Source organism: Drosophila innubila (genome assembly GCF_004354385.1).
Source record: "Drosophila innubila isolate TH190305 chromosome 2R unlocalized genomic scaffold, UK_Dinn_1.0 1_C_2R, whole genome shotgun sequence".
NCBI lineage: Eukaryota > Metazoa > Arthropoda > Insecta > Diptera > Drosophilidae > Drosophila > Drosophila innubila.
The window spans coordinates 17,333,331-17,357,941 of NW_022995374.1; the positions used below are offsets into that span (position 1 = coordinate 17,333,331).

Consider the following 24,611-nt stretch of genomic DNA (forward strand, 5'->3'; position numbering starts at 1 on the left):
ACCTCATAAGCAACGTATAGCTATACGTCCAGTATAGGCTTAGACATATCCAAACACATAAACATGTATAACTTTGCCAAAACTTGACCGATTTTCATGCGGAATATCGTCTTGATCATTATTTGGTCTCTAAATTAATTCGGTATACAAAATAGTTAACAACAAAAAAAATTTTTGTTAACCTCATAAGCAACGTATAGCTATACGTCAGGTATAGGCTTAGCCATGCCCATACACATAAACATGTATAACTTTGCCAAAACTTGACCGATTTTCATGCGGATATGTCTTGATCATTATTTGTCTTAAATTAATTCGGCATACAAAAATAGTTAACAACAAAAAAAAAATTTTTGTTAACTTATAAGCAATGTATAGCTATACGTCAGTATAGGCTTAGACATGCCCATACACATAAACATGTATAACTTTGCCAAAACTTGACCGATTTTCATGCGGAATATCGTCTTGATCATTATTTGGTCTCTAAATTAATTCGGCATACAAAATAGTTAACAACAAAAAAAAATGTTTGTTAACCTCATAAGCAACGTATAGCTATACGTCCAGTATAGGCTTAGACATATCCAAACACATAAACATGTATAACTTTGCCAAAACTTGACCGATTTTCATGCGGAATATCGTCTTGATCATTATTTGGTCTCTAAATTAATTCGGTATATAAAATAGTTAACAATAAAAAAAATTTTTGTTAACCTCATAAGCAACGTATAGCTATATACGTCAGGTATAGGCTTAGCCATGCCCATACACACATAAACATAAAACTTTGCTAAAACTTGACCGATTTTCATGCGGAATATCGTCTTGATCATTATTTGGTCTCTAAATTAATTCGGTATACAAAATAGTTAACAACAAAAAAAATTTTTGTTAACCTTATACAACGTGTATAGCTATACGTCAGGTATAGGCTTGAAATATGCCCATACACATAAACATGTATAACTTTGACAAAACTTGACCGATTTCATGCGGAATATCGTCTTGATCATTATTTGGTCTCTAAATTAATTCGGTATACAAAATAGTTAACAACAAAAAAAATTTTTGTTAACCTCATAAGCAACGTATAGCTATACGTCCAGTATAGGCTTAGACATATCCAAACACATTAATTAATTCGGCATACAAAATAGTTAACAACAAAAAAAATGTTTGTTCACCTCATAAGCAACGTATAGCTATACGTCCAGTATAGGCTTAGACATATCCAAACACATAAACATGTATAACTTTGCCAAAACTTGACCGATTTTCATGCGGAATATCGTCTTGATCATTATTTGGTCTCTAAATTAATTCGGTATACAAAATAGTTAACAACAAAAAAAATTTTTGTTAACCTCATAAGCAACGTATAGCTATACGTCAGGTATAGGCTTAGACATGCCCAAACACATAAACATGTATAACTTTGCCAAAACTTGACCGATTTTCATGCGGAATATCGTCTTGATCATTATTTGGTCTCTAAATTAATTCGGTATACAAAATAGTTAACAACAAAAAAATTTTGTTAACTCTATAAGCAACGTATAGCTATACGTCAGTATAGGCTTAGACATGCCCATACACATAAACACGTATAACTTTACAAAACTTGACCGATTTTCATGCGGAATATCGTCTTGATCATTATTTGGTCTCTAAATTAATCTGTATACAAAATAGTTAACAAAAAAAAATGTTTGTTAACCCATAAGCAACGTATAAGCTAAACGTCCATAGGCTTAGACATATCCAAACACATAAACATGTATAACTACAAAACTTGACCGATTTTCATGCGGAATATCGTCTTGACATTATTTGGTCTCTAAATTAATTCGGCATACAAAATAGTTAACAACAAAAAAATGTTTGTTAACCTCATAACGTATATACGTCAGGTAGGCTTAGACATGCCCATACACATAAACATGTATAACTTTGCCAAAACTTGACCGATTTTTCATGAATATCGTCTTGATCATTATTTGGTCTCTAAATTAATTCGGTATACAAAATAGTTAACAACAAAAAATTTTTTGTTAACTCATAAGCAACGTATAGCTACGTCAGGTATAGGCTTAGACATGCCCATACACATAAACATGTATAACTTTGCAAAACTTGACCGATTTTCATGCGGAATATCGTCTTGATCATTATTTGGTCTCTTAATTAATTCGGTATACAAAATAGTTAACAAAAAAAAAAATGTTTGTTAACCTCATAAGCAACGTATAGCTATACGTCCAGTATAGGCTTAGACATATCCAAACACATAAACATGTATAACTTTGCCAAAACTTGACCGATTTTCATGCGGAATATCGTCTTGATCATTATTTGGTCTCTAAATTAATTCGGTATACAAAATAGTTAACAACAAAAAAAATTTTTGTTAACCTCATAAGCAACGTATAGCTATACGTCAGGTATAGGCTTAGCCATGCCCATACACATAAACATGTATAACTTTGCCAAAACTTGACCGATTTTTATGTGGAATATCGTCTTGATCATTATTTGGTCTCTTAATTAATTCGGTATACAAAATAGTTAACAACAAAAAAATTTTGTTAACCTCATAAGCAACGTATAGCTATACGTCAGGTATAGGCTTAGACATGCCCATACACATAAACATGTATAACTTTGGCAAAACTTGACCGATTTTCATGCGGAATATCGTCTTGATCATTATTTGGTCTCTTAATTAATTTGGTATACAAAATAGTTAACAACAAAAAAAATTTTGTTAACCTCATAAGCAACGTATAGCTATACGTCAGGTATAGGCTTAGACATGCCCATACACATAAACATGTATAACTTTGCCAAAACTTGACCGATTTTCATGCGGAATATCGTCTTGATCATTATTTGGTCTCTAAATTAACGGCATGCATAAAAATAGTTAACAACAAAAAAAAATTTTTGTTAACCCTATAAGCAACGTATAGCTATACGTCAGGTATAGCTTTTTACATGCCCATACACATAAACATGTATAACTTTGCCAAAACTTGACCGATTTTCATGCGGAATATCGTCTTGATCATTATTTGGTCTCTAAATTAATTCGGCATACAAAATAGTTAACAACAAAAAATTTTTGTTAACCTCATAAGCAACGTATAGCTATACGTCCAGTATAGGCTTAGACATATCCAAACACATAAACATGTATAACTTTGCCAAAACTTGACCGATTTTCATGCGGAATATCGTCTTGATCATTATTTGGTCTCTAAATTAATTCGGCATACAAAATAGTTAACAACAAAAAAAAATTTTTGTTAACCTCATAAGCAACGTATAGCTATACGTCCAGTATAGGCTTAGACATATCCAAACACATAAACATGTATAACTTTGCCAAAACTTGACCGATTTTCATGCGGAATATCGTCTTGATCATTATTTGGTCTCTAAATTAATTCGGTATACAAAATAGTTAACAACAAAAAAAAAAAGTTTGTTAACCTCATAAGCAACGTATAGCTATACGTCCAGTATAGGCTTAGACATATCCAAACACATAAACATGTATAACTTTTCCAAAACTTGACCGATTTTCATGCGGAATATCGTCTTGATCATTATTTGGTCTCTTAATTAATTCGGTATACAAAATAGTTAACAACAAAAAAATTTTTGTTAACCTCATAAGCAACGTATAGCTATACGTCAGGTATAGGCTTAGACATGCCCAAACACATTAACATGTATAACTTTGCCAAAACTTGACCGATTTTCATGCGGAATATCGTCTTGATCATTATTTGGTCTCTAAATTAATTCGCATAAAATAGTTAACAACAAAAAAATTTTGTTAACCTCATAAGCAACGTATAGCTATACGTCAGGTATAGGCTTAGACATGCCCATAACATAAACATGTATAACTTTGCCAAAACTTGACCGATTTTCATGCGGAATATCGTCTTGATCATTTTTTTGTCTTAATTAATTCTGGCATACAAAATAGTTAACAAAAAAAAAATGTTTGTTTACCTCATAAGCAACGTCCAGGCTTAGACATATCCAAACACATAAACATGTATAACTTTGCCAAAACTTGACCGATTTTCATGCGGAATATCGTCTTGATCATTATTTGGTCTCTAAATTAATTCGGTATACAAAATAGTTAACAACAAAAAAAATTTTTGTTAACCTCATAAGCAACGTATAGCTATACGTCAGGTATAGGCTTAGACATGCCCATACACAAAAACATGTATAACTTTGCCAAAACTTGACCGATTATTATGCGGAATATCGTCTTGATCATTATTTGGTCTCTAAATTAATTCGGTATACAAAATAGTTAACAACAAAAAAAATTTTTGTTAACCTCATAAGCAACGTATAGCTATACGTCAGGTATAGGCTTAGACATGCCCATACACATAAACATGTATAACTTTGCCAAAACTTGACCGATTTTCATGCGGAATATCGTCTTGATCATTATTTGGTCTCTTAATTAATTCGGTATACAAAATAGTTAACACTAAAAAAAATGTTTGTTAACCTCATAAGCAACGTATAGCTATACGTCCAGTATAGGCTTAGACATATCCAAACACATAAACATGTATAACTTTGCCAAAACTTGACCGATTTTCATGCGGAATATCGTCTTGATCATTATTTGGTCTCTAAATTAATTCGGTATACAAAATAGTTAACAATAAAAAAATTTTTGTTAACCTCATAAGCAACGTATAGCTATACGTCAGGTATAGGCTTAGCCATGCCCATACACATAAACATGTATAACTTTGCCAAAACTTGACCGATTTTCATGCGGAATATCGTCTTGATCATTATTTGGTCTCTAAATTAATTCGGTATACAAAATAGTTAACAACAAAAAAAATTTTTGTTAACCTCATAAGCAACGTATAGCTATACGTCCAGTATAGGCTTAGACATATCCAAACACATAAACATGTATAACTTTGCCAAAACTTGACCGATTTTCATGCGGAATATCGTCTTGATCATTATTTGGTCTCTAAATTAATTCGGTATACAAAATAGTTAACAACAAAAAAAATTTTTGTTAACCTTATAAGCAACGTATAGCTATACGTCCAGTATAGGCTTAGACATATCCAAACACATAAACATGTATAACTTTGCCAAAACTTGACCGATTTTCATGCGGAATATCGTCTTGATCATTATTTGGTCTCTAAATTAATTCGGTATACAAAATAGTTAACAACAAAAAAAATTTTTGTTAACCTCATAAGCAACGTATAGCTATACGTCAGGTATAGGCTTAGACATGCCCATAGACATAAACATGTATAACTTTGCCAAAACTTGACCGATTTTCATGCGGAATATCGTCTTGATCATTATTTGGTCTCTTAATTAATTCGGTATACAAAATAGTTAACAATAAAAAAAATGTTTGTTAACCTCATAAGCAACGTATAGCTATACGTCCAGTATAGGCTTAGACATGACCATAGACATAAACATGTATAACTTTGCCAAAACTTGACCGATTTTCATGCGGAATATCGTCTTGATCATTATTTGGTCTCTTAATTAATTCGGTATACAAAATAGTTAACACTAAAAAAAATGTTTGTTAACCTCATAAGCAACGTATAGCTATACGTCAGGTATAGGCTTAGACATGCCCAAACACATAAACATGTATAACTTTGCCAAAACTTGACCGATTTTCATGCGGAATATCGTCTTGATCATTATTTGGTCCCTAAATTAATTCGGCATACAAAATAGCTAACAACAAAAAAATTTTGTTAACCTCATAAGCAACGTATATATACGTCAGGTATAGGTTTAGCCATGCCCATACACATAAACATGTATAACTTTAGCCAAAACTTGACCGATTTTCATGCGGAATATCGTGTTGATCATTATTTGGTCTCTAAATTAATTCGGTATACAAAATAGTTAACAACAAAAAAAATTTTGTTAACCTCATAAGCAACGTATAGCTATACGTCAGGTATAGGCTTAGCCATGCCCATACACATAAACATGTATAACTTTGCCAAAACTTGACCGATTTTCATGCGGAATATCGTCTTGATCATTATTTGGTCTCTAAATTAATTCGGCATACAAAATAGTTAACAACAAAAAAAATGTTTGTTAACCTCATAAGCAACGTATAGCTATACGTCAGGTATAGGCTTAGACATGCCCATAGACATAAACATGTATAACTTTGCCAAAACTTGACCGATTTTCATGCGGAATATCGTCTTGATCATTATTTGGTCTCTAAATTAATTCAAAAAAAATTTTTGTTAACCTCATAAGCAACGTATAGCTATACGTCCAGTATATGCTTAGACATATCCAAACACATAAACATGTATAACTTTGCCAAAACTTGACCGATTTTCATGCGGAATATCGTCTTGATCATTATTTGGTCTCTAAATTAATTCGGCATACAAAATAGTTAACAAAAAAAAAAATGTTTGTTAACCTCATAAGCAACGTATAGCTATACGTCAGGTATAGGCTTAGACATGCCCATACACATAAACATGTATAACTTTGCCAAAACTTGACCGATTTTCATGCGGAATATCGTCTTGATCATTATTTGGTCTCTAAATTAATTCGGTATACAAAATAGTTAACAACAAAAAAAATGTTTGTTAACCTCATAGCAACGTATAGCTATACGTCCAGTATAGGCTTAGACATATCCAAACACATAAACATGTATAACTTTGCCAAAACTTGACCGATTTTCATGCGGAATATCGTCTCGATCATTATTTGGTCTCTATAATAAATCGGTATACAAAAGTAGCTAACAACAAAAAAAAGTTTTGTTTACCTCATAAGCAACGTATAGCTATACGTCAGGTATAGGCTTAGACATGCCCATACACATAAACATGTATAACTTTGCCAAAACTTGACCGATTTTCATGCGGAATATCGTCTTGATCATTATTTGGTCTCTAAATTAATTCGGTATACAAAATAGTTAACAACAAAAAAAAATTTTTGTTAACCCATATAGCAACGTATAGTTATACGTCAGGTATGGCTAGAATGCCCATACACATAAACATGTATAACTTTGCCAAAACTTGACCGATTTTCATGCGGAATATCGTCTTGATCATTATTTGGTCTCTTAATATGAATTTTTAAATTAATAATTATTATTATTATTATATATATTTTTAAAATAAAAAATTTTTTTGCATGAAATAGCATTACATATATTAAATTACAAATTTATTTCAACGAATGTATGTATATTGTTTTCACGATCATCTCTAATTTGGTACGCCGTCAATAATGTGTATATGTTTTTTATATTGCATGTTCATATACAGTATATCAAGTAATGTTTTTGACAGGACAAAAATGTACATATTTGTATTTTAATTTTAGATGGATAAATAATAATAATTTTTTTTTACCTTTACTAAAGACCATAGGAAACTACAAAAAAAATGAAAATAAGTAGAGCCAAAAAAAGGAATAGAATATAAAATACATACAATACAATATTGCTGTGTATACAAGTTTCAAGATAAAATGGAGAATAAATGCAGATGTAAATAAGTACATATGTATGTATATATGTATAAACGAATATTCTTACTAAATGAACCAGTTGACGGAAATGCGCTAAAAGTGCAACGCTGTTGTTGTTAGGGATGCAGAAGTTACAATGAGAATACAACAACAACAAGAAGCACTAATAGTAAAAAACAACAACAATAGTAAAGGCAACAGTAACCACAATAGTACAAAAGTCGCGTTTAAAGTTAAACGCTTGCCTTGATAATGATAAGAAATGGTTGCGAAACCATTAAAAGCATTCCATGTTGGCTTAGATGGGTTGCCAGAGAGCGAAAGAGAGAGGATGAATTTGGCACACAGCTGACCAAAGAAATGAAAAGGGGAATCCCCCCGAAAGGCCGACCGCTCTCTCTGCTGGCTGTTGTTGGAATCTTCCGCTCAGACGGAAGTGCTTGGGATTATTTCAGAATAGTATTTGAAGAAATTTAATACTTTTAGTGCACAAAGCGAAAATAGTTGAATGGAATTGCGATAAAGCTGAAAAGCAAAGCACAATCACAAAGGTGATTGCAGTTTTTCCCTTGCTAAATGGAAGACAGACTGTGTGCCATGCCAAAACAAACGAACACAGAAAGAGGGAGAGAGAGAAATAGGAAAACTTGCAAAAACATTCGTAATATGTTCGGAAATACCAAAAGATTTGTGATAGTGATATTCAATTTTAAATAAAGAAATACCAGTGCCACATAGCATCACAAAATTCCATATTGTATTATTATTTTTTTGGAATGCGCTGCATGTAGTGGTTGCAGTTGCAGACTGATTTATTTGTAAATAATCCATTAATAATTCATATGTAATTTATTTTTGAAAATATTTAAAGTAAATAATATAAACTATTAAATGACCCAAAATGAAGTGCTTAGTAAAACTGCAATAAATACTTTAGTCAACAAATTTTGAAATCGAATTTAAATTAAATGTTTAGCTTAGAATCTAAGTCTTAGATACAATAGCTTAATTTTATTTGAATTGTTTTCATCTTTAATAAGTCCACCAAAATGTTTGGGTATTTGGTTGTTTGCAATGTTTTTTGTTAAGTATATAAACGCATCCACATAGTACTTGTGTTTAATACATTGTTTTTCTCAAATTCCTGTTAGCGCTTTAATATGCACCTTATTCAAGTATTTTACAACTTTTCCGTGTTGAAGATTAAATACCCTATTTAAAAAGAAGACTCATTCTTACGGTAGTGAAACGAATATGCCGCTAAAAAATATGTAATACCCTTTTTTTTTTTTAAAGCTATAACAATGGTTGGCAATGCAAATAGCAATTATGAAACAAAAGCATTGCACACAGTCACTCATCTATGTATATGCGCACTCACGGCATAAAAACAGCAAATGCAAATTGTTAATTAAACGAATGGATTGTTTAATGTGCCCTCGTGGGTCACATGTCTAACACCTGTGTGTGACTCTCAATAGACCAGCTCCAGTTCCATCCCTGCCTGATTACACGCACAAACATAATACACACAAAATGAAAGAAAAATGAAAATGGAAAATAACTGGAAAAGGGCAGCAATTGCAAATGGACCCTGACCCAGATGCAATGTCAGCTGCCATCTGATGGCGTTTTCCATTACGGTTTTAGAAGAGGGTAGAGGGGGCAAAGGCAGTTTGCAGGCACAACTCATTTTTTGTGCACCATCGAACAAGAATTATGATGGCATCTCCATCGCTGGGCTGATGATGACAATGTCAGCTTGTGTCCTGTTGGCTTGGCTCTGCTTTGAACGACTTCCCAATGGGGCACAATTTATAATTTGATTAGCACATCGCTGACTGCACAACTGAAAAGAGCGGAAAAGCTGCAAAAGGGGAAGCACCAACCTGCCAGCAAAATGGAGGCGTTCAAAAGTAAACGGAAGTGCAACTGAGTGCATTCAGGCTATGAAACTGCAGTCCATTCTAAAACCTTATCTCATCTACCTATTGAACATGCAAATGGCGAAATGATGAAGAAGGGAATCACACTTCGTTAACCGCCTGCCAGCGCAGACATTGACAAATGATGATGAAGTGAAATCAAAAAAAAAAATAAATGTGGCAGCCTACCAAAGTTTATCTTTAGCTTTCAATTATTACAAGTGGCGTTTTATTGGACCGAACCGCAGCACAAAAACAAAGGCTTTTGAGCCATGCCATGATAATCAGTTTGTATTTGTTTATTCGCCATTGTCTCTGCTTGTGATCACAAAACCAAGCGAATTTGCAAACTGCATGACCAAAAATAAAAGACAGACAGCGACAAAAGCAAGGCTCATTTTCTCAAAGGATTTTTCGAAGAAACGCCCCATTGAAATTTCTCATTCATTCATTAAACAATAAACAGAAAATGATGCAAGGGGCGTGGCAGCCAAAACAAAATAGATTAATGGTCGAAAGCAAAGCTCTTAAATCAATTTATTACACTGACTGTTAGACAGTTAGTTGACCGCATAAAATAAATATTTGCGCATTCTTTAAGAAGTGAACAAGTTAAAATTAAAATAAGTTTTATTTCTCACTCGATTGCTTATTAGACAGACATCATTTTGAGAAACAATTGCAGAGCTACAAACAACAACTGTGCCCCAAAATGTTGGCTGCTATTTAACAAGATTTTGTTAGGGATATTCTTATCTTCCAATCTTTTGTACTTGTGTATGCAGCCGTTTAAACTCTTTTGCTGCTGGGCAAAGGTTTTCCAGTAGCTCCCGCATGCCTGTCGCATTCGAATTATCAACGCCTGTCCCGTTTTCAATTCGAAGGTCATCGGTTTCAGCAGACAGTGAAGCATGGAACCGCCACTTGCCACCTTCGTATAGTCGCGTTTGGCGACCAATGTGAGCCTGATGAGTATGACATTCTTTAAAAAAAATAGTCGGCTCGAATAAATATCAATTAATTTAATTATTTGAGAATTTAACAATTAATAATGTAATGAATTAAAATTACTTCATAAACTTAAGTTTAAGATTTTACATGTTTTTTTTAATATATTTTATCTTAAAAATTAATGCGATTGAAAAAATATAATATTCTTATTTGTTTATGAATTAAGTCAAGCTTTAAAATTTTAACCTTAGATTCAGGGGTTTGAATCTACTTACAAATCAGACCGCATTTTAGAGTGTTAACAACAACGTAAAAACAAAAACACGTAACAACAACAAAGAAACAATAAACAAACAACGCTTTAAATATTTAATAAGTTTATCAAGTAACAGCAAATTCAAAATGAACTGTGTTTTAATCAAAATAGCTATAATAATTATCTGTGCTTCCTCCGGCCAACTGTTCTCCACATTAGTGAGTGTTTAAACAATGATTGAATACGGAACTTAACATTCATTTAAACATGGACATCCACTTATGTGGTACGGTCGGAAGGAAGTCGTCTGATGTGGAGTAGAATTCTCACTTAGCCGACCTTGCCGGAAAAATGTGGCATCTCGCTTTGGGAGAAAACTCATTGGTCTGTGTCCGGTTACATGAGCTTCAATTTAATCAAATGTTTGCGTATTTTGGACTTTAAGTGCAAACACTCGTTTGGCAATCAACCCTATTGGCATTTGTGTGGAGTATATTTGGAATTAGATAACTGCAGCTCTTAGGATATACCAAGACTTTTCATTAAGCACTCTATTACGACAAACTGGCTAAAGGACTCGACTGGACTGGCTAAAAGGTGAGGTATGATAGTAAAGTTGCAATTGGCAAACAATGAAAAGCCAACACAAATCGTTGTTCGCCTCTACACGCAAAAGTCATGTGCGAGAGATGGACGAGTGTGGAAGGGGATGAGGGGTACACTCAAGTGTGTAATTGCAATCTGACTTGGTCAAGTGTAACAATGTAAAGACGCCAATGCAGAGACAGAGCACCGACAGCAAAAGCACTAGAAAAAGTTAGAGCGAACTCGACAGTGAGATACTCAGTACCTGTAACTTGAAAGCATACCCACAGATGGAGCAGAGCCTCTTCTTTCTTCACACTGTATATTTGAGATATATCTTTAATCGGGAGCACTACAATAACATCTACTGCAAAAATCAGCGTTAGAGTAATGAGGCAATTCAATTTTGCGCAGTAAATAGTTAAAAGTCGCCATCAGCTCGAGCTATCTGCTATTGCAGAAGTGTGCTTGTGCGTCTGATGGCGCCGACACTGCTATATATATATTTTCTTATTTTAAACTCGCTTAAGATCGCCGCCTGTTTGCTCGAGTGCTTGTGCGTCTTTCTGACGCAACTTACCAAAAGCAGCTTTTAAGTAATGTTTGCAATTATGAGTAAAAATAGAACCTGTTACCTACATTATCACTAAGCTATAACGCTCATGAACTCTTGGGGTACCGAGTATAAAAACATACACACACCCACCACTCCACACACACACACACACATACACACCAACCACTGGTCGAGTTGTCACCTATACAAAAGCATAGCTCCGACGATGGAATCAATTGATCTATGAACTTATGCAGCCAACAACGGGAACTTTGTTGCCGGCCGTTCGCTGGAAGAAAATCAAATTGCAAATTGCAAGCAAGTGTCACGTGCATGGACACATTTTTGGGGCCGTTGCCAGAAAAGCGATGCCGCTGTCGTTGGCTTTTAGTATCCGAAATGTCGTGACATTTGGGCGCGCTTGGCCTCACAAGAGCTAAGGTTATTGCAATCGCCGCCAAGGCAATCAATGTCGGAGACATGAACTCCCAAAGTGCATGTGTTATACTCGCACACAAAAGCTCATACACACACACGCATACACACACACATGCACACAGTGGAACAACACATGCACCTGTGTCATGCTGCACTTTTCGCTGCTCCTTTCCGGGGTGGCAACCATTCATTATGTTGACCACGCTGTCACATTTGCTACGTGACATTTTGCTAACTGCCCGAAAAGAGAGAGCCAAAGCATTGTCAACTGCAAATGCAGCCTCCTCATCATCGTCCTTCTCCTACTTTTCCCCCCCTTTCCCCGCTTTCTACTATTTCCACTTCTGTTTCGTCACGAGAAGACGAGCAAGTACGAAAACTATTTAGAGCTGCTTACGTTCTAGAACAGCATCAAGAATAGTAGAATGAAACACCACAAAGTCACTCTATAGAGTCTATAACTTTTATTTTTGGTTCGTAAGTAGTAGATATAAGCTATAAAAAATCAAACCTGAAAAATAAATCATGTGAATGACTTAAAAATTTTTAGATAAACTTTTTTGGATGGCTAATTGAATTTATTTTTCAATTTCTATAAAACAAATTGAGAGCGGGATTTATTATAAAGAGTGTTTTTTTTAAGAACTTTGAATTGAAATAAAACACAAGCACATCGTTTTAATCTCCATCAGTTTGTTTTTTTTTTAAAGGATAATTTTATGCCGTTAATGTTTAAATATGACCCTTTATAATTTTTAAATTTAAATTCAAATTTATTAATTTTTCTTACCCTTTGTATACTAATCCAAAAATAAGAGGTTTTTCTTAATAACATTTTTAATAAGTTTATTTTTATTTTATAATTTATATTAAAAAAAAAGTATTATAGTTGTTAGAGTTCCTGCTTTAAGATCTGTAAGGAGCAGTGAAAAGTTGTGACTCTTTCGCATCATCCTGGTTTCAATTTATGGGTATCTCCAGTTCCCTTGAAAACGTAAGGCTTCATTCCAATTGGATTCGACAGTGATGGGCGTACATCGAAGGCCAACGACCACAAGTTATCGAATTTCTGCATCAGAGCTGGGTTCCTGAGTGGGAACAACAGGGTCTGACAGTTGGCTGCCATGTGATATGGAAGATACTCAGCAAATCTATGTGATATATGTAAGTACGTTTTTTTTTTATTTTGGCAGATTCGGTCAATCGTATTGCCATTACAATATACAAAGTTATGGCAATGTTTCTCGGGGGGATTTCACTGCAGAGCTGACCTGGCCAGGTTTGTATCTAGCTGAGCTGTAGGAGGATTTGTATCGAGATTGCAGCAGAGTGAGCTTCAAATTACAAGTAAATAAAGCGTCCAACAACGCCCCATCCAGCAGCTAGAACATAAAGACAGAGTTGAGTTATGAACGTGATGGGAACAGGAAGCGCAACGAATCGAAGCCGGAGGCAACTTGGCCAGTGAAGGTAAAGTAAATGCAAACATTTATTTATGTGCCAGCCATAGAGCACTTTAAAGCACTTCAATTGCCCTGATTCACACGAGGTGCAAGCTGAAGCGGTGAGGAGTATTCGCTTTCTAACCCAAACAAATGCACCTCGAGTGGATGTTGGACAACGCTTACAAATGACACTAGTCGAGCCTCTCTACAAATGCCACTTTCAATGTGCATACCTCTGCCAGACTCTGGGACTGTCTACCAGGTAGTTTTGCCAATTCAAAATTCACATTTGTCGGGAATTTGCAATTGCATTTTTGTCTCAGTCTCAACTCGGGCAAAACCATAGCATTAATATGCCAGACTGTGGCCCATGTGGCGAATTTTATCCAGCCTTCCAACTTCTCTGTCCCTTACACAGTAATCGAAAATGGAATTAAATGTTTTGCAAACACTTGAACGCGTTCGCCTTGCTGCAACTAACACAACAACAACAACAACAATGAGAATAACAAACAGGAGCAATACTGTCAGGATATAAATTAAATTTTATTGCCAACTTTGGTCCGTTTGCGCTGTAAATTGTGATGGATCTCCGCCATTTGGCCCGTATAGTTTTAACGCACATCCATGACTACATATGTACATATATATACATGCACATATGCTTACATATAGATTAGTGTGCACACTGATGAATAACAATTACTCCATAAAGTGAGTGTAGTGTATAAAACTTCCACTGACTGAATTTCTTGCCTCGTCGAGTTCAATTTAATTTCTATGTTTCGGTTTAAAATATAAAGTTTTCTCGTTCTTAACTGATCAATGGAAATTATTTTAAAATAGGTCACACACTTCTTCACAATTCTCCAGTTGTAACACTATTCTTTTCCCTTGTGTTCCGTGACTTTTCAGTTTTAATGAGCTCTTGAGAGTTTCTCATTTTTCGCTGTTGCTTTAATTAACACAAATGAGTTCCTCTAAAAAAAAGAATGTAAAGAAAATAATGAAAAGCAAGAAAAGAACACCAAATGCGAACCTTCTGTGGAAAAGTGCTGAAAGACTAAGAAGACACATGAGTCCTGTGCCGAGGAACATTTGAAATGTCTGTTGTCTCTGTGAAGACACAACAGCAAATAAAATGTCGCCACTAAGTAGTGTTTTCTTTTTGTAAATGTTGTCCAATTCTTTTCTTTACTTTATACCCTGTAATCATAGAGCTAGCTATAAGGGAATAATAAGAATAATAGTGTTGTAACAATAAATATAATTGAAGAAATAATAATGCACATTTTATTCTTTCAGTAAGTATTGATAGTCCCTTTTGAGTTTAAAAATTTTGGTACATAGGTTCTCAAATACCTTTGGATTTATTTTGTGTATTTAATAAGAAACTTAATTGTTATTAAACTGAACACTTTATATAACTTACTTCCATTTATAGGGTATCCCTGTAGTCGAGCAGTGTTGATAGTTTGTAACGTACTGAATTGGAGGGCACGACATGTTGTTGCAGTTGGCGTTAAAAAAGCGGAAAATCGCAGTACATTTTTGCTTTTTAATTAAGCCCTCCATTTTTTATATGCCTTTCGAAAGCGACACGGCGTGATTCCGTGCGAGAATAGTTTATTTTCCAGCAGAGCCTTCAGGCAAAAGTGCAAAGTGCAGAATGGCAAAAAATGAAGTGCGTGAAAAAGAGGCACAGAGAGAGAGAGAGAGAGAGGGAAAAAATACAACGGTTAACTCTCGCCTTGTTGGCCAAATGAGAATGTTAAGAGTGTGCCGAAACTTTTAAAAGGGTCTAATTGAAGGGCAAGAGACTGAGCATGCCAGCCGCTAAGTAGGATTGAACTACTTCAAATAAATTTTCCAAATATTAAAAGACAAATGTATAAACTTAGTCGGCAACGGGGTAAGTATGAAAAAAATAGAGTTTTTGATAAAATTCAAGTCGCGTAAATGTTAGAAATTAATATGTAAATCTTTAGTAATCAAATCAGATTCTAAAGCCAATTTTATAAAAATTTTAAATTATGTAAAATATTAAAATTTAGACGTAGAATCAATATAGAGGCCAAATTATCATCAAAATGACATTTCGCATAGAAATCGGTTAAGTTTTGACAAAGTTATGAGAGTTCAAAGTTTTTGACAAAATCTTAAGGTGTAGGTATTCAAATTATGGATGATGGATCAAAAAAGTTTAATTTTCGATGTAAAATTTAAATGCAGAATCAATTTGGAGGCCAAATCATGATCGAAATGACATTCCGCATAGCAATCGATTGAGTTTTGACTAAGTTATGAGAGTTCAAAGTTTTTGACAAAATCTTAAGGGGTTGGTATTCAAACTAAAGACAATGGACGGAATGTAAAGAAAATTTAAATGCAGAATAAATTTAGAGGTGAAATCATGATTAAAATAATCCTAAGTACACTAAGCCGTATTTGATCATTTCTAGAGGGCTTAATGATAGCATCTGCTTAGGTAAAAGGAATTTGTGGTAAATTCTGTGGAATTTATGAAATCCGATATATATTTGAAGCAAGTGTTAAGTGCACGGCAGAAGATATCAAGTTGTCTTGAATCGTTGAAGACACTCAACCACATAAGGTGATGGTTACTGTATGCAGTGCTCAGTTAGCTTCAGTCTCGATCGGGAACCAGACGTGTCATTTGGTAGCACTAAGAGTATCGTGTACCTGCTCAATACTGGTAATTTGAATGTGTTCCACGAACGTTAAAGCTGCACGTAATTGACAGTGAGTTTGAATAATTGACAAAAGAAAAAAACACGGTGAGTTGACAAAGAAGTTAAACAGGTTTTAGAATTTCAATGATGCGATATTCCAACGTCACTGGACTATAGTTAACAAGTTTGAATCTAAACACTTTGTAGAAGTCGACAAGCCATTGCTGAGACTCGGATTCAGTTATTTCTTTTCGCAGTGTCAATAGAAATTCGCTCAGCACAATTCGCTGTTGGATTGCCAAATTCTGCTCAGGAATCGAGATTGTTCCAGCACTTGCCTAGTCAGTTGCAACATTTCTTGTTGCTCATCGAATGTGGCAAAGTCTCGCATGTTGCGTAGTCCCACAAAAGCCAAGTTCACATAGACATAGGTGCGACCATCCTCACGGTGTCTTCTTACGGATTTCGGAGACACTTGGCAGAGATGTTGACTCTCGAAGCGCAGAAGTTTCGAATAGTGAATGTTTTTCTGACTTTGGCAAAGACTGTAAATGGCACAGGCTCCCTCATCGGTGCAGCAGCTATGTATACGATTCCAGTCCGATTGACGCACTGCCTCGATTATCGAGATGGCTGCCTGTCGAGCCCCAATCAGAAAATCAAACTCATCAAAGTCTGGAGCGAGTAGCCGACGTAGCTTCCACATGCAATACTGGGAACGAACTCCACTGAGCCACTGCAGCAACGTCAATCGAAATCCCCGGCGACGTTGTCCCTGGTAGCTTAGATTTCTTTGCTGGATCAATGACGTGTCCGGACATCTTATTAAACAGTAGAATTTTCTTGGACTTGAACCGGAAAGATGCGAGCACATAAACTTGATGAACATTTTTTCAACATACTTAAATTCACTGACTAGGACCGAAAATTGTTTGAAAGCACTTGTGATTTACTAAATAGAATCTCTGCTTCTTTATTTTAGCTTCAGTTCAGCATGCAGATAATTCGATTCTTCCTACTGCTCCTGATGTCAGTTGGTGTGCTGTCTATGAATGATCCATACCGCTTGACAGATCTCTTTAAGCCAGAACATTACAATTTGCGTATACTAACCCATCTGAATGGACCTAATCAGCTGCGTTTTGAGGGACAAGTGAAGATCCATTTCCATGTGCTCGATCAGACTAGAAATATTACCTTGAATGCCAAGAATCTAACTATAGATCAAAACCGAGTTACTTTGTCCTCTCAAAGTGGCAACAATTGCATAGTTAACGCGGAATTAAATGAGGATAAGGAGCTCTACATACTCCACCTTTGCGAGGTTCTTCAGCAGACTGTTAAGTATGAGCTGATCATTCCCTTCAAGGGTCCATTGAATAGCAATGATACTGGCTATTATTGGAGCTCTTTCCAAGATTCACTGACTAATCAAACAAGGTGAGTATGCTATACTATACTATACTAACTTGAATTTACTCTTGAAATGTTTTCTCTCTGGTTCCAGTTACTTGGCCGTAACACAATTTTCACCGACCTTTGCCAGATTGGCATTTCCCTGCTTCGATGAGCCCCACTTGAAAGCGACTTTTAGAGTTACCCTGGGATATCACCGGAACTACACAGGATTCAGCAACACACCAATTGCCAAATGTGAAGATCAGTAAGTGATCTTAACTGATCTCATTATTTCAGCACGATCTTAATCACATTTTGTCATTACAGCGAAACACTTGCGAATTATATTTGGTGCGAGCATGAACCAATTTTCCGCACTTCAACTTATCTGGTAGCCTACGCAGTGCACAATTTAACCAGAGTTGCCACCCAGTCAATTGACACGGTTCATAATGTTACATTTAGCAGCTGGGTGCAACCAAAGGTTGTAAATGAAGCTCACTTTCTTAGCAATTTGGCACCAAAAGTGTTAAGTCATTTGGAAAAGCTGTTGGAGTACAGTTTTCCATTGCGAAAAGTCGATCAGTTGGCGGTGCCAACACATAAATTTTCTGCAATGGAAAACTGGGGTCTCATTACATTCAAGGAGAGCAAATTTGTGCACAACGATCGCGAGGAGATGCTGGAAAGTAAGGAGAGCAAATCATCCACAATGGCACATGAATATGCACATCAATGGTTTGGCAATTTAGTGACCATGAAATGGTGGAATGATCTTTGGCTGAAAGAGGGACCCTCCACATATTTTGGCTATTTAACTTTGGATGCTCTGATGCCCGATTGGGGCACTGGAGATCGTTACTTTGCCAATGATTTGGCCACATTTTTTCGCCAGGATGCTATTAACTCAACAATTCCCATTTCACGTGATGTTCAAGGCTCTGAAAGTATTCTGAAACAGTTTTCGGAGTACGTTTATAAGAAGGGATCTCTTACAGTGCGCATGCTTCATAAGCTATTAGGAGATGAAATCTTCTATTCGGGCATACGAAGCTATGTGAAGAAACATGCTTATGATAGTGTTGTTCAGACTGATCTCTGGCAGGTCATGGAGGAGGCAGTGAATGCGCACTCTTCGCATAATAAAACACGCGTATCTACTGTAATGGACTCCTGGACACTCCAAGCGGGTTATCCAATTGTAAGCGTGAATAGAAATTACACAACAGCTAGTGTCACAGTTAATCAGACTCGATTTTGGCTTGTCGATGATGAAGATCATCCGGCCAGTTGTTGGTGGATTCCGCTTACTTTTGTCACCCAGCAACAGGCAAATTTTAATATGACACAACCGCAGTTTTGGCTGAAGTGCCCTAAAATTGATCGTACTTTAGAGCTTCTCCACAAACCGACAGCCGACGAATGGATTATACTTAATCCTCAAGTAAATACCATTTATCGTGTCAACTACGATGATCGCAATTGGCGTTTGATTATAAACACATTAAATTCAGCGGAAAACTTTGGAGGAGTTCATGAGCTAAATCGAGCACAGTTGATGGATGATCTTATGGCATTGGCCTGGAAAGAAATGCAGAGTTATGAATTGGCATTTAGTTTATTGGAGTATTTGCCACTTGAACGTCATTACATTCCCTGGAAAAGAATCCTTGATGTGCTCAATAGACACGGTGACCTGCTGAGTTATGGGAATGCAAATATTTTTAGGGTGAGTTGAGTCGACAAATTAGAATTTTAAACTAAGAATGTAAAATTAAACAGTTAATTGCATTATAAACAAGGCTGCAAACCGGTTCTGAACAGAACCTCGTAGAACCGGTTCGGTTCGGGTTTTTAAGCAGCCTGAACCGGATCATGAACCGAACCCTTGAAATTATTTACTTTGAGAACCCGAACCTAAGCCGGTTTCTAAAATAAAACGATCGGTTCGAAAAAAAAAATAACATAAATTTTATAATTACGCAATGATTTGAGACTTCGGATTAAAATAATTCATATTTTAATCTTCAAATAAATTTAAATAACCATCAAAATTTGATTTCTATAAAAAAAAGTATATTATTAGTTCCAAATGTAGAGAAAAATATATACAAATAAAATTTTTTTTTTTATGGAATTAAACCAAGGTTTGAATCCAAACCTTGGGCTCAGGAGGTATATAAAACAATTCGCGAACCGAACCGATGTCTTGCTCTATGGTTCGAACCGCCGAACCGAGCCTTTCAAAATTTTTGGAGGTTTGCAGCCTTGATTATAAGCAATATTATATCATAACTGAAAAGATAAAAATATTATGTTGAGGAAAAGTTAAAGCTTAGGGTTTTCTAATGATTGATTTTTAATGATTGAGTAATCCATTTATTGCAGATGTTTATAAGGAAGCTTGTCGCTTCACTTTACGAACGTTGCCCCAGTTTAGAGTCCTTGCAAACGACAACCACCTCAATTCAAGAGATAACCCTATGTCGCTTGGCCTATGCCGAGGCATGTCGTTACGGCCTGGAAAACTGCACCGACCAGGCAATGGGATTTACGCTGGAGACTGATGAGGAACAAGTGCCCGTGGACTTTCGAGATATTGTCTTTTGCACGAACATTGAATTTGGCAATGAGATGCAGTTTGAGTTGATGATGCAACGTTTCCAAAACAAGACGTTTGAGTCCAGGAAAAGCGCCTGGGCAACTGGACTTGGCTGCAGTCGCAACTTCACACAACTGCAACAGTTCCTCGACTATCTGCTGCAGTCCACAGAGGCAACCACAGGAAACTATTATGTTGAGGCAGTGACATCGGCACTGCACCGCAAATATGTTGCACTGGAGACAAGTGAACATATCTTGCAACATGCCACAATACTCAAGTAAGTCTCAAGAGATAATTTAGCTTAAACCCAAATGAACCTATTATTTATATTGCAGTGACAAACTGAATGCTAAACAAATTAAGAGCTTAGTATTACTTTTGGTCGAAAATGACACGATCTTTATTAAGGAGGAAAAGTTGCAGGAATTGAAGAGCCTCAAGAAATTCAAAGAACCTCTGGAGCTTGCAGTTGAATTGCGGAAAGTAAATCAAAAATGGCTAACAGAACGTTCACAAGAATTTATCAGAGTCTTAACAAAATATATTTAATATTCATAGATTATGACTGAAAATAAGAGATTATATTCGTAGAATAAAAGGCGTGTCATCTACTTGACAATCTCTGCCTGTGTCTGTTTTGATTCTCAGAATTGTAGGGAGTTAACTAATCTAAGAATACTTTGCCTTGAGTCAGGTTGAAGCGTGATGACATCTCATGTTCAACATCTTTGGTATTAATTAACCCAATGGTGATGAAATCTTGGAATTGAAATTGAAGGGAATGAAGAGACAATGGCAAGCAAACGCCTCAGTTTAATGGAATCCGGAGCATCCTGCTGTTTATCCTGTCAGTAACTTGCGTGCCTTTGACTTGTGAATTGCTTGACACGGGATACGACACAGACACAAAAACACACATACACACATACACACACACATTTAGATAAACACAATCACATACAGTCTCACCCACGATTTTCTTTGTTCAGAGTGTGCTGCCCTGGGCATGACATTACCTCATGATGTGACCTGTCATCATCCGCTTGGGAGGATAAAACAGTCAGTCGACTGACATTTTCATAGATTCATACTTTTTCACCTTTTTTTATATCATGCCAATTAGTCAAATTAATCAAATGCTCATCTCATTGTCGCAATGCATTCCTCTGATTCTTTATGATGGTTAAACAATTTGTAAACCTACTAAAATGCATTGGGGCATTTCAAATTGATATTTCAAATAGCCTTGAGAGTTTTTGCACACAAGTTAATTAGCCATTTCAATTTTAATACATTAACAAATTGCTTAATTGACATTTGATTTAATTAAAATGCGTTAACTAAAGAAGCGCAGCTCTTAATCATAGCAGGTATATCAAACATATGCTGTCAATTTATTTGCTATCAAAGTTTCAAAACTTGTTTGCCCACATAAGTATGCAATAAATATTTATCTGCACTTGAGCAGGGATTTAACTCGAAATGTCGATATATATTCTTTGTTATATTCATCTCACTTTTACAGGGTATACAATGTTCAGTTCAATTTTTTTTTGAATACCAAACAAAATACCAGCATATTATTAGTATACCCTTTGAAAGCATATTATTTAAGCAGCTCATTTGGGTGCTATTTATTACATATATTTTATAAGTTTTAGTACGTATACATTTTTAGTTTTCGTCGATAAATTTTTCATATATTCTATCTTATCGTTGGATGGACTGGATTTAAAAAAAAGAGTATTTCGTATTGCACATATTAAAAATAGCAATTATTTCTTACGCTTTTCATTCAGAAATTGTTATGGGCAAATGAAAATTGGCTCAATCACGAAATTAACGATATTAATGTTATTACAAAAAAATGCATATTAAATTAATTAAATGTGATGTCAGAAATGCATCCGTGTGTCCCTCTGCGTATGTGTATGTGTGCGCGGATGAGTAAATGATTTTAACACACATTGACACATAAAATTATGAACATTTCATGTTTGTAGCGTTTGGGTACTTTTACTTATTTATTTATTATAAATTAATTGAACGACATCATGTGAATGTGACACTTTAATATTATTTGTGTGTCAAATTATCAGTTTGTAAACAGAAAGCCACTGACAGCTACTCCAATAAACTCGTACATGCAAATATTTATAACATAAAATACAATATGCAAGTTTCTATAGAATGAAATCGAAATCGGTAAACAGAGCTGCTGTGGGCCAAAAAGGTATAAATTAAAATACAATCACAAAAATATGCATACTGATTGAAAATTGAGAATTATTAATGTTGAAATTATACGCGCTGATCAAATAGTCACATCGGGAATTTATCTAGTGATATGTTTAATAAGTGACTATATTATGTACAGAGTATATACAAGTGCAGCATTGGCAATTGAATGATGATTTACAAGCAAGTATAATGGCATTAATCGAACTAATTTCCATTCTGTAAGGACTTGTGGGCCAAGTTTTATGTCGAGTTAGCCCTTTTCATGGTCCGCATTTGCTGACCAACAATTTGTTTGGCCTGAACCGAACTTGTAGTGTGCATTTTCAGTTTGTTCGCTGTCAGACATTCAAATGTGCAATGTTAATTAATATGCGTCGAGTATCTGCAACGATAAGGATCAAATTATGTAATAGCGCATTAATTTTGAATTTCTCTATGCGTGCCTTGTGTGCTCCTGAATCCAATTCTATTACTTTGCTACGAGTAGAAGCTTCTCTCTATCTCTATTCCTATAGCCATCAGTTGACTTCATTTGATGGCCATTAGAAAATTGCCTAATTAGCTCTAATTGAATATGACATGCTTGGTCGACATTGTAGTCATATTGGAAAAGGGGATGTGGGTTGTTATTTGTGGTTGTTCATTGTAATTCAATTGGGTCCTGATCCAAGAACTGAACTGAAGGAAGCTCCTCTGTGTGTTTGCTTGGCCAAAATCGCGTTAATTTCAATTACTGGCACACCTGGATTAAACTTTAGCTGTAAATTCTGCAGGTTGTTTGTTTGCGTTGACTCACATTTAGTTGCATGTTTATGTTTTTCCTTGTCTTACGCCGTAAATACATCGAACGGAAAGAGGAAGGTGAGAATACTGCAAGAAAATAAATTCATTAAAAAGTTTTGAAGTAATGCAGCAATGCAAATATTTTGCATTACAATGATAATACTTATTGCATAAATAAATGAATCAATAAATGATAGAATGAATGCATGAATGAGCAAATAAATTATACAATGAATGAATACCTATATATAAATCGATTTATAGTTTCATTTATTTTGATTTTCAGTCTTCTTTGCATTTTATTTGTACGTCCCTTTATCAATGTCATTAGAAAGAAAAGTTTGCTTTGCATTTATTGCTTCCTTCCAGTTTTGTTTGAATTTTGCAAGACGTGAAACTATTTCTTGGCTCCTTCTTCTTGGTCCTTTGTGCTGGTGCTGGTGCTGGTCCTGGTGCCGCCAGGCAAAGACATTCACAGAAAGTTACCCAGCAATTGCCACAGAAACGAAACTAAAAACTTGCATCTGGCCAGGACCTGCCAGGAGGAAGAGATTGTCTAAAGGAGTGCGGAGAATTCTTGGTCTTAGATGGGAAACTTACAAATTTAGATTACAAGCACAATTGCCACACATGTTTGCACAAATGCTGCCAAGATTGTTTAATTTCGTTTAATTAAATTGCAAATATTTTATACTCATAGTTGCAGCGTTTTCCTGTTAGTCCTTAAATTTAACCAGTCAACAGGCAGCAGCTGGCCAAAAGCGTTTTGGCCCAACTGCAGCTGCAACCATCGTACAGTTGTAGTTGTAATCCTTTTTGGTATGCTGGCACTTCAAAGTGCATAATTTGTCTGTGTACAGTGAATACCCGCTTGGCGCAAACTCTCATGTGTAAGTACATGCAACATCCGATTGATTGAATTGCCATTAATGAGGGTTTCGATTAAGATACGACTACAATGCGAATGTAATTATCATATTGAAATTTCCGCAGACCCAACCATAATGTACTTACAGACATAGGAGTACTCATGTTTAAGCCTTGCTGAGGTCAAACAGGACCCGCAGTTCAAATTCAATTTTCTATAGATGGACTATAGACTTGACCACTTCAAAGACGTTCCGACCTTGAAACTACACATAAAGCTGCAAGAA

The 24,611-nt window shown here is 35.4% G+C and overlaps 2 protein-coding genes across 2 annotated transcripts; one reads left to right on the forward strand and one right to left on the reverse strand.

Moving 5' to 3' along the window:
• Nucleotides 1–16,704: 16,704 nt before the first annotated feature.
• LOC117783044 lies at nucleotides 16,705–17,319 on the reverse strand. The gene has a single exon (XM_034620202.1). It carries the CDS (start codon nucleotides 17,317–17,319, stop codon nucleotides 16,705–16,707), a length of 615 nt encoding a protein of 204 aa, XP_034476093.1.
• A 105-nt stretch (nucleotides 17,320–17,424) lies between these two features.
• LOC117783058 (aminopeptidase N) lies at nucleotides 17,425–21,058 on the forward strand. The gene is made up of 5 exons (XM_034620232.1): nucleotides 17,425–17,870; nucleotides 17,938–18,093; nucleotides 18,156–19,557; nucleotides 20,217–20,710; nucleotides 20,769–21,058. The coding sequence occupies exons 1-5, from the start codon at nucleotides 17,425–17,427 to the stop codon at nucleotides 20,980–20,982; spliced, it is 2,712 nt and encodes a 903-aa protein (XP_034476123.1). The 3' UTR covers nucleotides 20,983–21,058.
• Nucleotides 21,059–24,611: the final 3,553 nt, after the last annotated feature.